This window comes from Spinacia oleracea, chromosome 1, assembly GCF_020520425.1.
Source record: "Spinacia oleracea cultivar Varoflay chromosome 1, BTI_SOV_V1, whole genome shotgun sequence".
Classification (NCBI taxonomy): domain Eukaryota; kingdom Viridiplantae; phylum Streptophyta; class Magnoliopsida; order Caryophyllales; family Amaranthaceae; genus Spinacia; species Spinacia oleracea.
The window spans coordinates 79518823-79533380 of NC_079487.1; the positions used below are offsets into that span (position 1 = coordinate 79518823).

Genomic DNA, 14558 nt, shown 5'->3' on the forward strand with positions numbered 1-14558 from the left:
GCTGACGGGGTCTGCGTCACTAACCGCGCAGGTCCTTAGTCGCTGCAGCGATAACTTTTTCTGGTTTTCCCTTTTTCCAAAAATTAAAGGATCGGTTTTCCGTTTTTTCCAAAAAAGAACGATGTGTTGGATTTTCCTTCGTTTACGTCCCATAAAAACAAGGGGGTTTTCTCGTTTAGCTAACCCTAAAAATGAGAATCTTTAAAAACATTTTTACCTCGTGATTGGGCTTGGCCAGGCCCAATTACACTTTATATCTTTGATTTCGAAAACATCTGTAGCTACTCCCAATGACAAAGTGAGGGAGTTTCTACGTCTCTTTAGATACTTCCAATGACAAAGTGAGGGAGTTTCTATACTATCCGTTGACAAATCCCAATGACACGTGAGGGATATGTCGACACTTCAAGTGATGACCCTTAAGTCAAATGTTATCACTCGGGGGCTCGTGAGACCCTCGCAAGAGCAGGTCACCATGACTTGTGTGACGCACTCCGTCTAATACTTTGACCATCGTCTTACTCCAAGACTCAGTCAAAGTGGGGGCTAACTGTAGACACCTACTTTTGTCCCCATTCCCGAAAGGGAAGGTTCGATGATGAGAACATAAATCTCCACTTGACAACGCATCTCCTATAAAATAACGAATCTCAAATCCCCTTTTCATTTCACCCGAAACCTGCAATTTATGGAAACCTGCTAAAAATAGTAACTGCCGTAATGGGTAGTTGTTAAAAGTGGCAAGTCATAAAAGATAGAAACCTATCAAAATTAGGTGTTGCACTCCAACATAAATCCTAAATGAGATAGAAATTACGAGAGAATCCTATTCCTAATACGATTCGAAAATAAGAGTTACGTATTAATTAAAATCCTAACGAGCCTAGAGTTCGTAACGGGCCCAGATGCATTCCATCATAAAATTAATACGCACTAAAAGACTCGATTAAAGTCTCATACACTCCGGATTCTAAGAATCCTAATCTGATAAAGAAACGGCCCAGACCCTATTTTCAACGCCTAGCTCTAGGCGCCAAAATCTTCGGCGCCCAGCCCTGGGCGCTGAAAATACCTTGGACGTGTTCTTTCCTAATTCCTCGTGGATTAGAGTTCTACAATTCTAGCTTTCCACGAACTCTTTTCTATAAATAGGGCCCTAAGTTCGACGTGAAAACAATAACACACAATTATTATTCTGAGTATTGACTCTAAACCCCTAAGCCTAAGCCTCACGCTGCAAAAACTGATCACGCATTCTGTCACAATCGATCCATAAATCGAACAGAACGTATCCTGTCCCATAACTTGAGATTCGTTAAATAAAAGGAGAAATAGCAAAGTCAAAGTGATTAGTTTTCTGAGAACCGTGACGCACCTCTCAAGGGTGCGTCGTAATGTGTCCCTTTTCCATGATTTAATTGCTTTCCTCGCCCTTTTATGCACTGCTAAACTAATTAAAACTGATTGTTCTATCACTCCTAATAAAGGTAATATGTTGAGAAATTGGATTGTCATGCTAGGTCCCTTAAAACAATCTAAATCAGATAATCGCGTTCGATCTAGTACTATATGTTGCATATTGTTAAAATCAACTAAGATTAGTTTAATAGTTAACGCATGTCCCTTCAATTATTTATGCTGAGCTAGTAAGGATATCCTGCCTCTGGAGTTATCGATGAGCGAGTACTCCTCTCGGTAGTTACAGTCCCCCGAACCCTCAATCTCTACCTTGCGGGTGTATGTTGAGAGATCCCCACACCAGGGATCACAAGGGAACCTATGGCCGTCGTGGTCAAACATAATTGCACTCCCTTTATGTCACGATAACCGGGTTTTGTCAGTTTTTCTCATTGTCGTTAAAAACTGAATGGCGACTCCTATATTACTAGTCAATTGGGTGTAAACTCACAGGAAATCCAATTACACTTGATTTGACAAAAAGAAACGTCACACCCACGAGGGACAAGGTCACGCATTAGCCTCGTGCTTTTTCGACCCCCTCACAACTACACAGAAAATTAAAACACAAATTGGTCAAGCGCCAGAATTTAGCAGCGCTTGGCCTGCCTGCGCCACAAAATAAAAGGGCCATTTTGTTTGTTTCGTGCAATCAAACTAGTATTTAGATCTTTAAAATTTTAGTTGGATATTAGTGAGACTGATTCAAAAGACTAAAAACGCATCTGCTTTTAAGCATTACGTAAGTCTGGCTGGAAATACCCACCTCAAAATACGCATATTCAAATTGCGCCAAAGGTACTTTTAAGGAATTAAGTTCAACTGTTGCTAGAATCAAGAGCTGGACTTCTAAATTTCTATCCTATGCAGGCAGGTTGCAACTGGTGAAATCTGTTCTTTTTGGTATCCAACTTTACTGGTGCCAGATTTTTGTTATGCCTAAAAAGGTGATGAAAGAAATTCAGAGAATTTGTAGATGTTTCTTGTGGTCTGGTACTGATGCAGAATCAAGGAAAGCTTCAATCTCTTGGGAGCAATTATGTTTTCCTAAGAGTTGTGGAGGGTGGAATCTTAAAGGCCTAACTGTGTGGAATAAAGCAGCAGTTTTGAAGCACTGTTGGGCTTTAGCTTTGAAGCAGGATAGGCTATGGGTGAGGTGGATTCATGCTTATTATATTCAACATAGAGACTTCTGGACTATGCCAATTCCTAATGGCTTAACTTGGTCTTTTAGGAAAATTTGGCATAATAGAGAAGTGTTTCTGCAGGCCAATGGAGTTGATTAGTTTGTGCAGGCTGGAAAATTTAAAATTCAGAAAATGTATAAGTTTCTGCATCCAGTTGGAGCTCAGGTGGGATGGAAGAGATTGATCTGTAATAGCCATGCTAGTCCAAAGAGTACTTTCATTATGTGGCTAGCAGTGCAGAACAGGCTAGCTACAAAAGACAGATTGATAAGATGGCAGCTGAATATTGATGGTACTTGTGGCCTGTGTCAGTTGGAAAGTGAAAGCTTGGAGCACTTGTTCTTCTCTTGTTCTTATTCTAAGGAGATTTGGAGACAGGTTATGCTTTATCTAGGTGTGATTAGAACTGTGTTGCCTTGGCATGATGAAGTACAGATTGCAGTGAAGAAAAGCAGAAGTAAACAGAAGAAGGCTTGCAAGTATAGTATAGCTTTCATTGAGTCAGTTTACTGTATCTGGTTGCAAAGAAACTCTAAGGTGTTTAGGGATCATGTTGATCCAGTCAAAACTGTTGTGAGCAACATTATGTTTAATGTTGAGTGTAGATGTCAGTAGTGGCTTCTGTTTGCCTTAGCTAGCTTGTGTTGGTTAGCTTGTTGCTTCTGTTGTTTCTGGTGGACAGTTGGTGTTTTCGGAGTTTGTTAATACTCTGATTACTTGGTAAATAAAGCTTATTATTATTTGCCAAAAAAAAAGGAATTAAGTTCAATCGAGTATGGTCATAATTATTGGCCCAAACTAGCATTTACCAAACAAAACCCAAAGGCTAATACGCGTAAATTATGATTTTTTGTTGGGACGCTGAATGTTTGAGTGCACAGACGCTCAAACAAAGGGCCTAGATCAGTAACATTTAAGCTACGGGAAGGTTCGACTGACTAAAAAACCATCGCAGGAACAAACCACAAAAGGGCTTGCAAGAGTTGGAAATTTCCAACGCACTACAACCCAACGCTAGATAATTCTGGTGCTTCACACGCCATTGCTAGAATTTTCTGGCGCTCATTGGCTCAGTTCCTGCTAGTAACTTCTAAATATTCGTGACTAGAAAAATGATTTGTAAAGTAGTTATTGGTCCTCTAATAACAGTAATGTTTGGCATAGCACCATTAAATCTTAAATAATTTTGACGTTCAACTAAGCTAGTTTTTGAAAACCACTTTTACAAAAAAAAAAAAAAAAAAAAAAAAAGCATTCCCGGTCTAGGCCAAAATTCTGTCCAAAGTAAAATCCGTTATTCTGAAATAGTTATCTAATACATAGGGCCGGTTCCACTGCTTGGCGTCGGGGTGAAGGTTAAAGATTAACGCGTCTTAAGTCTCTCACCCCAATTTCTACCATAATTGCAAAATAACAGTTCTTATTTCGTCCCATCATTCTCCTTCTCTAGGATATCCCAGCTAAGTCAATGGCTACCACCAAGGAACAACTCTCTGCAGAAAATAAATTCCTAGTAATGGCCTCGAGCAATACCCACTATGATTCTCCAGGGCCACTCCCCCCGAACAACGCAATAGAATTCGAGTCAGAAATCCCTCATGACACACTGAGCAATGAATACCTAGACCGTCATGCCCCCGAGCTATTGTTCGGGTTGGAAAGAAACCCATCCAAAGGGGAAGCTGCAATAATGACTCTAGCTCTCCAAGATGAAGGATTTGATCCCACCAAACTGATTGCTCCCTCCCCGATCCCAACAGAACAAGTTTATCGTGGTTGGCGCAAAACCTTTAGATGGACCAACGCCCAGGGGATAAAATTCAAAGTGTCCACTGGAGAAGGTCTAATGTTCCATGAGTCCGAATCTGAGTTTGAATCCGATAGTGATGAGTTTGTAGATACCTGTAAATCTAGTATAGACTCAGAAACTTCCACTCCATGAGATATTTTCAGTGTAATGCTTAACGATTTCAATAAAATGAACACAACTTCTGAGTATGCGCCACCTAAAAGTCTGAATAGCCAAACTGAATGCCTTGCATATAACGGATCTGAAGATGAATACGATGAATTAATCAAAAACATGAATGAGCAGGAATACAAAACTCCAATAGTGGAGGACATTGAATCGGTAAACATCGGAACTAAAGAAGATCCTAAACTCATAAGAATCGGCTTAACCTTAAATCCTACTGAAAAAACTGATCTAATCTTTACACTTAGAGAGTTCAAGGGTGTCTTTGCATGGTCCTACAAAGACATGCCCGGAATAGATCGAGAAATTGACGAACATAGAATACCGTTGGATGCTAAATTACTATAGCGGTTCCTTCTAATCCTAGAAAACGTCCGAAAAAACCAGCTCAACTTCGAGCTTTAGGTTGTTTACATGCTTTATGATGAAACCGGTAAAACAAAAGCTACAAAGGCTCAAACCCAAGATAGCTCTAAAAATCAAAGAAGATGTCACAAACAGCTACACGCGTGATTCATTAAAGTGTCCAATTATCCAGATTGAGTGGCTAATGTTTTCCTAGTGGCTAAGAAAAACGGGCGAGTGCGAATGTGTGTAGATTTTCGTAATCTCAATAAAGTCTGCCCGAAAGAAGCTTTCCCGTTACCACATATTGACATATTGGTAGACAATACTGAAGAACACGCGCTTCTGTCTTTTATGGACGGGTACGCGGGCTATAACTAAATCCTTATGGACAAAGAGGATATGGAAAAGACTACTTTCATCAACCCATAGGCCATGGGGCACATCCTACTATACAGTTATGCCATTTGGTCTAAAAAACGCAGGAGCCCCCTACCAAAGAACCGCCACTACGTTACTACACGATATAATGCGTAAAGAAATCGAAGTCTACGTAGACGACATGATAGTCAAATCTAAATACCGGCAAGGCCACCAACTGACAATGAGAAAAATCTTCACTCAAATTATGAAGTATAACATGAGGTTAAACCCACAAAGTGCACATTCGGAGCAACTTTCGGCTAATTGCTCGAATACGTTTTCAGCACACAGGGACTAGAAATTTATCCATCTAAGATGAAAGCGATTACTGAAATGCCTCCATCAAAATATGAAAACCAGATTTGGGGCTTTCTGGGAAAGCTCCAGTACATTAGTAGGTTCATTTTCAAACTTACCATGACTTATGAGCCTATCTTCATAAAGCTTAAGAAAGAGGACAAAGCCGAGTGGGATGAACACTGCCAGAAAGCTTTCGATAAAATCAAAGAATATCTGAGTAGTCCGCCTGTCTTATCCCCACCACGACCAGGCATTCCCTTACGCTTGTACCTGACGGTCACTGATACGACCGCGGGAGAAGTGCTCGCACAAAATGTAGAAGGATCTGAGCGAGTTATCTACAACTTGAGCAAAAAGTTCATTTAGTACGAAACACGGTATACTAAACTTAAGAAGACTTGGGTTTCCCTAGTTTGGGCATCCAAAAAGCTTAGGCATTACCTGCTAGCACACACCATTCATATTGTATCTCAACTCGATCCATTAAAATTCATACTTGAAAAACCTACCTTGAATGGTTCTTTATCACGTTGGTTGGTCATGTTCTCATAATTCGACCTAAAATTTCTTCCCAAAAAAGAAACCAATGGCAGAGCGGTAGGCGATTTTCTAGCAGGACATTCGACAAACAAAAAAACAACATAAGCATATCTCCTCTCGGATGAAGAACTTCGGATGGTAGAGGACGACTATTGGACACTATACTTTGACAGCGCATCCAATAAAAAAGGATGTGGCGTTGGAGTACTCCTTGTCAGTCCAGAAGGCACTCATTGACAAGAGATTTTGCGTCGTTATACGAGAACCTCCTAATCAAATAATATTTATAAACCACCTAAACGAACCAACTATATTGACTATAGTGGCAAGTTAGGGATCGTCCCAAGAGAATGGATAATTTGATTTCTCAAGCTAATTAATTACGTTCATAAGCTAGTTCAAACGGAAGTGTGTGTATGTATGTATGAATCTATTGAAATCAAAATGTATGAAATATGAACAAGTAAAGAAACTATAGAGATTTCGGGAATCGGCAATGGAATTTGAATTGGGAGTTCCGAAGATCCTAAATGCTCATGACATACAATGACCAATTTGTGGCTTCAACAAGCACTACTAAACTAATCCTAATATAGATCTCGCTACAATCAAGACTCAAAGAGGAAATTATGAACAAACGGTCAAGCCAAAGTAATGCAAGCAAAGAATCACCTTCTCGGGCCAATTCGAAGCCAAACACTCCAACATTCTAGCAATTTAGGTTAGCTAATCCTTAACTAACCAGACATGGAATCAAACATCAATTAATCAATTTAATCACAAAATCAATCACAAAATAATCTCCAAAATCCCCAATTCTACATCCAAGGCTTCACCCCTAAACTCTAGACTATGAACTATTCAATAAGCATGATTAGAACTAAGATTAAACTATCACAAAACCTAATCATGAAACTTATTAAAGAAATCGAACTAATTCAATCAACTAAAAACAAACATGAAAATTCAATGCCAAAATCCAATAAAATTCAATCTAAGAAATTAATCCAAAATCAAAGTATAAACGAATCTATGAAGCATTAAAGAATCTAAGAACGAAACTAAAGAAGAGAGTAAGATTTATACCAAATGAAGCTTGAAATTGAAAACCAAAAATGTAGAGAACTTGAAGAACAAATATGAAATAAGAGGAACTTGGCTATGAATTTGAAGAACAAAACAGAAATTTAGTGTTTAATCTAGAGAATCGAATCCTAAAATCTATGCTAATGTCACTCTAATCTATGCGCTCCTCTATTCTACTCTTAGCTTCCCCCTATTCTAACGCCTAAAACTGATTCTAAAACTTGCTGATTTGAACTGTAGCTGATGCGTGCTTTTTATACTCTCGGCTCCGTGCTTCTATGGGAACGCACAAGAGGGTCTATGAGCGCGCATAGACCTCTGCGCCCCCACATCAACCTTCTCTGTGCACGTAGCCAAACTCCAAAAGCTATTGCATCAGTTTAGATGATTTGTGCACATGCACAAAACAGGTCTGTGTGCGCACACGGACTGTACTGTTGGGCAAACTGACTATAGTCTCTAGCGCACATACTACATATTTTATTCTGTCGACTATACTACTTATTCATAGCTGCTGTGGAGCTGCTGTAGGTTGTTCGTTGCAGTGGTTGTAGGCTGTTCGTTGGTAGAAGCTATGGCTCGGAGTTGTTGTTGGTGCGTGGTCTTGTTGGGCAGCATTGCTGTTGGTGCGTGGCCGGCCTTGTTGGGCAGCAGCTTGTCGCTGCATATTTAAAGTACGCCGCTGCACATTGTGCATGGCTAGGGACAGACATGGTTTTACTTTGTGCCATGTCGCTGCACACAAAAAACATCGTATAGCCAAGATAAAAAATCGCCTAGCACATTATAAAATCGCATAGCATATTATTAATTCGGAAAGCACATTAAATCCTAAAACATATTACTCGTCGTCTAAGCATAATGACACATTATTTAAAACATTAATCTCTTAATGACCCAATGAAAATGAGCATAAAAGGCACCTTTAGAGAAAAAATGACTAAAATATACGCATGACGAGAAAATGTTACGATTAATGCAAAAACGCGACAAACGAACTAAAAACGATAAAACTAAGAAAAAATAGGAACAAAATGCTAATAAAATGGAATACATTCTTAGGCTAAGAGCGACATAAATGCCGCTCAACACTCATATTCCAATTTCCATCAAACTCGACTCCGAGGTCACCAAAAATGCTGTGGAATACGAAGTTTGCATAGTCTGGTTAGTCGGGTTGGAAGCCGCAGCAAGCCTTGGAGTTAAATACCTACGAGTCTTCGACGATTCATCTCTGATCATAAACCAAATATCAAGGAGATGGAAAGTCAGAAGTACTAGTCTCTCAATGTACCAAGCTCATCTAGATCAAATAGCGGAGCAATTCGAGGAAATCGAATACACGTACCTATCAAGAGACGATGATCAATTTGCAGATGCACTAGCTAAACTAGCTTCTATGCTTAACGTCCCAAATGAATCAGACGCAATAACTCTCAAAGTCGAACTAAGAGAGGAACCGCCCTATTGTTACGCAATCGACGATGACTCTGAACCTACGAAAGAAGAACCGTGGTACAAGGACATACTTTGTTATAAAACAAGTGGAGAATTCCATTCAAAAACATCTCCACGAGCCAAACGCGCTCTACGACTTCTGGCATCACAATATGACCTATACCTCGGAGAATTATATAAATATACGCCGAATAAAGTCAAAATGTTGTGTGTTCACCAAAACCGAGCTAAATGACTAATGCAAGAATACCATAACTGTGTATGTGGACCACATATGAACGATAGAATGCTAGCCAGGAAAATATCACCCTCAAGCTACTACTGGACCACAATGGAAACTAACTTTTACCATTTCATCAAAACTTGTCCCAAATACAAGATATTCAGTAATCTCAGCCTTTTACCTCCTTCAGAACTATAAACCTTCACTTCCCCCTGGCCATTCTCCACCTGGGGTATCGACATAATTGGCAAAATCACACCAACTGGTGTCATAGGACACGAATATGCCTTGGTCGTAATTGACTACTTCACCAAATGGGTGGAAGCATACTCATTTGTCCATATAACATCTAAACACGTGGCCAGATTCCTGGAAAGGAACATCTTCTGCAGATATGGAGTTCCACACGAACTCATAAGTGACCAAGGCTCCCACTTCAAGGCCGAAGTGCAAGATTTTCTCAAAAACTATTATGCTGAACATCATAAATCATCATCTTACAGACCCCAGATGAATAGAGAATTCAAATAAGCTAACAAGAATCTCAAGGTCATAATCGAGAAGATGTTCGAAAACTATAAAGACTGGCCCAACAAGCTACATTTCGGCATATGGGGCCATCGAACCTCTATCTGCACCTCTATCGGAGTAACACGTTGAACTGGAAATCCCTTCTCTTCGCATAGTCTTAGAGAGTAAAATGCCCGAAGCAGATTGGGTATAAGCTAGGTATGACGAACTCGTTTTACTCGTCGAACGAAGACTAAGGGCTTTGCACCACGTGCAATTATACTAGAAACGCATAACGAGTGTATGGGGTGTTTTTATTCTCCATTTAGGATTATTTCCCTACGGTTTTTTGAAATTTTGAACTTGAAGGAGTCGCCACCAAAAACTTTTAAGGGTCCGGTTTGGAAGGACCAAAATTTGACTCTTTTGGATAAGGCATTGAATCTTGACACCGAATGTGTGAGATTCGGGTACGGGAACGAACCGCTTATTTTGGCAAACTTTTGAAGTGCATTCAAACACAAGACAATGATCATTTTCGTAAAAATCCTAATCATGATGCTAGGTTGGTTGGATCATGCATTTAGAACATTGTATTTGCTACTTGTATGTGGTCACTTAGCTTTAATATTAATTAAGGGAACCTAAGACCGGTTTGTCTAAAAATTATCTTTGTTAAGAGTGATGTAACCTTTGTATGTTGTGGTATTTATCATGTTAGGTGATGAAAGCGATAAACATGTAAAGCATCATCACAAAGTAAAGGAATTATCGAAATGCGTACAAAACCACATCACCTTAAAAAAGGTGAGTAAAGAGTGATGAATTGAAATAGCAAGCATATAAAGGTGTGATATTGAAAGTGTGTTATTGAAATTGCGGCATTGAAAGTGTGATATTGAAATTGCGGTATTGAAAGTGCGTTATTAAAAGTGCGATATTGACATAGCGATATTGAAATGACGATATTGAAATTATATTATTGTATTTGAAATCCAAACGCCAAACAACTACTTAATAATAATAAGTGTACCCGACACAGATTCAATTCTCTAAAAATCTCAACTTTAGATGAGTTGCTCAAGCATCATGGATTTTGATTATTGAAATGGAACTTGAAATAGAACTTGAATATTGAAATTAGGAGAGTTGGTTCTTAAATATTAGACCTTTTCATGCTAAAAAGGCTTCACCTTTAATATGCTCCATAACTTGAAATTGATTCTAGTTTAAGGAGAAGTTGATCCCACTTGAACATCATTGAATATTGAAAATAGAACTTGTATTTGAACGTAGAAAGTTGAATGCTCATGTTAGTTTGGAAAAGGGTTTGCACTTTTCCAAACATCCTTGAACTTTGAAAAGATTTATATTTTGTAAAGTTGTATGGTGATTGTTGTAAAAGGGAAACATTTCAAGTATGAAAGTTCCTTACTTTACTAATCGTTTTCAAAAATAAAGCTTGAATCTTGCATATTGATATTGAAAATTTGCTTAGAAAATCATTTAGGAGGAATTTCAAGAGTGAAATCCTTCCAAAGATTGCACTTTTGGACATTCTTCCTAGTTTATCATGAGTATGCACTCAAATGACAACATCATAGGAATTGAATATTGGATTTAGAAATGTAGAAAAGTAGTGAATATCATGATAATTTGATTAGGGATTCGGATTTACCTATTTTGGATTAGGTTAGTTTTCCGATTTGTACTCCCAGTTGCTTTGATATTTTTGAAAATTGTAGTGAGAATTGATAAATTGAAGCTTGAATTTTGTATTGGAATTTGAGAGGAAAAACCAGAATTCTGACGTTGTATTGATTTTTTCGTCCCCCTGATTTGTGAGAAATGAGGGGTTTAAATAGGAGATTATTCGGCTAAACGGCCAAGACAGGTCAGCACCCAGCGCAAAGCCAGCGCCTGGCGCTGGTGACGTGTCCAGGTACCACCAAACAAGGGCGATGACACCGTCCTTGTGCTTTGCTTTGTAGCTTTGTACGACTTGTACGATTTTTGGCACGTAGCTTTGCTTGGAGGTTAATTTGCGTCAAAAAGCACTCCTTTTTTTGTACTCGGGTTTTGTATTTTGGACTCGGTTTTACGGGACGGGCCGGCATGCTTGGTTTTATGGGTCGGCGCTCGATTTTAGATTCATCTGAGAATAAGGTATTTATTTCTCGAGATGGTGTATTTTTTGAGAGACAACAAATTTCTAAAATGACAAGTGACAAAAAGTAAACCTCGCAGAACTTCAAGTCAAACAAAAAACTCTGTTAAATGGTCAAAGTGACATTCAGGTTGAAAGTCATAGAACTTTTAAAATGCGAGGTGAGGTTCAAGAAAAAGTTGCTACCCCACGTACATTGCAAAGGTATAGGGTTCAACAGATAGATACTACGAGATCTTGATGACTGAAAGCCATGAAATTCTACTTCTAGATAACAATGATCTTGCGACTTATAAACAATATGACAAGCCCTATTTCCAAGAATTGGCTAGAAGCCGTGTAATCTGGAACAGACTCCACGTCCGAAAACCAAGTACAGGGTTTGGTCGATTTTTCAGATGGCTACCAAGCCATAGGAAGCAAATGGGTTTTCAAATTTAAAAAGGACAATGAGGGAACTAGAAGTTTATAAAGACAGATTGGTTGCAAACGGATACATACAAGTACACGGTGTGAACTATGATGACACCTTTTCACCAGTTGTAATGCTTAAGTTTGTTCAGGTCATTTTAGTAGTCGATGCATATTATGATTACGAAATATGGCAAATGGATGTGAAAATTTCTTTTAAACGAAAATTTCTTTTAAACGAAAATTTAATAGAAATTGTGTTTATGACACGGGCTGGGGGTTGTGAGGATCCAAAGAATGCTAAAAAGGTATGCAAGATTAATAAATCAATTTATAATGCAAGCCTCAAGGACCTGGAATATACGTTTGATGAAGCAGTCATCATGTTTGGCTTTATCAAGAACGCAGAAAAATCTTGTGTATACAAGAAGGTCACTGGGAGTAATATTTCTTCCCTGGTATTATATGTGAGACATATTACTTATCGACATTCCTATGTTACACTCTATCAAAATTTAGCTCGGGAATTGTTTATCAATAAAAGGTATTGGAGAAGCACAATACATAATGGGAATCAAGATATATAGAGATAAATATACGAAGATGAGTGGACATTATCAGAGCACTTATATCAATAAGGTGATGACAACGTTCAATATGGATGACTCCAGGGGGGGTAACCTTCCCATGTCTATGGAATGGTTCTTAGCAAGACTCGGTGTCCCAAAACATCTGATGAGCGAAAAAAGATGAGTGAGATACTTGTAGACACCTAATTTGTGTCTCCCCTTTGGTATGATGACTATACCATTATCCTTGTTAGATGATTGGAGTAACTCCAGGCGGAAATCCCAATTGCTAAGAATATTTCCAAATTCAAGATCCAAAATCCAACCCCCGAGACCGTTCCCCTTTCGGTTCTCGGTACAAAATACAACTTTCTAAATCCAATTTCAAAATCCAATTACAAACTCATCTAGTAGACCATCCCATTGGTTTTACTAGGCCTTTTCCACTCAAAATCATATAAGGCAAGTCAAATTCGGGCGCCGACCCACAAAACCGAGCATGCCGGGCCCCGTCCCGTAAAACCGGAATTCAAAAACCAGAGAAAGGCTTATTTTTAGACGCTAAATGATGCCTTAACCTCCAAGAAAATACAAAACGCCAAACCTAGTACTATTCGTACAACAGGTACAACACTACAAGATGAAACAAGGACGGATTCCCCGTCCTTGCTTTGGCGGCATTCAAGCCACGTCACCAGCGCCCAGCGCTGATGTGTGCTGGTGCCTTGCACCAATTCCTTCTATAAATACCCCTCATTTCCAGCATAATGAGGAGGAGAACAACAATACAACGTCGTAATTTCGACATTACGCCTCAAAATACAACTCAAAAACTCCTCAAAAACACATACAAAAAACCAAAATTCAAAAAAGCAATTGGGAGCTCTTGCCTAAATCTAACTAGGTAAATCCGAATCCCATTCTAATAAACTATGTTGCTTTGATTTCCAAATTATTAGCAAGTTGGTGTTTTTAATCATTCAAAAACACCACTTGCAACAATCCCACATGTTTTCCAAAAATACAAACTTTTCCAAAATACAAAATACAATTTTCAAAGATTCAAGGATGTCCAAGTTGTTTACTATCACCTCTTGGACTAGAATCACCATCAAACACGGGGTAATCAAAGATAACACCTTTTAACATTTAAAGGTTTAGTCTTTTGAGATTCAAAACTCCATTTTCAATATACAAGTTCAAGTTTTCAATTTTCAAGATCTTACCATGTTTAGGGTTATTCATAGTTATTTCCCTAAACTAGGATCATTTCAAGTTCAAGTTTCAATCATTTCAAGTTCAAAACTTCAATATTCAAGCTTTCAAGTTCAAGTTTAACATACAAAATCTAGGACATTTGGGTTGAGCAACCTCTCCCAAGTTGAGATTTTTGGCTTTGAATTCGTGTCGGGCGCACTTCTTTTTAAGGAGCCGCTTGGCGTTCGAATCTCATGTGCCCAAGTACAAATTTCAATTATGCACCTTTCAATATTGCAATTTCAATATCTCACCTTTCAATACCGCAATTTCAATATCACACTTTCAATATCGCACTTTCAATACCGCAATTTCAATACCGCACTTTCAATACCGCACTTTCAATTCCGCATCTTTACTTGCCTAATCCATTTCTAGGCAATGTGGACCTACTCCCTAGTCCTTTTCTAAAGGGTCTTGTATTTACTAATTCTGCACTTTATTTAGTATTGTGATGTTGCTTTATTTGCTTTATCGCTTTCATCACCAACATGCTAAATACGACAAAATACAAAGGTTACATCACGCTTAACAAAGATATTTTTGGACAAACCGGCCTTAGGTTCCTTAAATCAATCTTTAAAGCAAAGTGACACCATACAATTAGAGATTCAATTTCCTCTTAATGCAAACCCACATAGTCTAATCT

The 14558-nt window shown here is 38.6% G+C and overlaps 2 protein-coding genes across 2 annotated transcripts; both read left to right on the plus strand.

Annotated features, from left to right (window-relative positions):
* The first annotated feature begins 2777 nt into the window (after positions 1–2777).
* LOC110799943 (uncharacterized) lies at positions 2778–3260 on the plus strand. Its single transcript, XM_022005228.1, has one exon. The coding sequence runs from the start codon at positions 2778–2780 to the stop codon at positions 3258–3260; it is 483 nt and encodes a 160-aa protein (XP_021860920.1).
* Positions 3261–8392: 5132 nt separating this feature from the next.
* On the plus strand, positions 8393–9007 carry LOC110799946 (uncharacterized). The gene has a single exon (XM_022005230.1). It carries the CDS (start codon positions 8393–8395, stop codon positions 9005–9007), a length of 615 nt encoding a protein of 204 aa, XP_021860922.1.
* The last annotated feature ends 5551 nt before the right edge of the window (positions 9008–14558 follow it).

Coding starts and splice junctions, on each gene's coding strand:
- LOC110799943 (XM_022005228.1), top strand. CDS start 2,778: ATGTATAAGTTTCTGCATCCAGTTGGAGCTCAGGTGGGATGGAAGAGA.
- LOC110799946 (XM_022005230.1), top strand. CDS start 8,393: ATGCCGCTCAACACTCATATTCCAATTTCCATCAAACTCGACTCCGAG.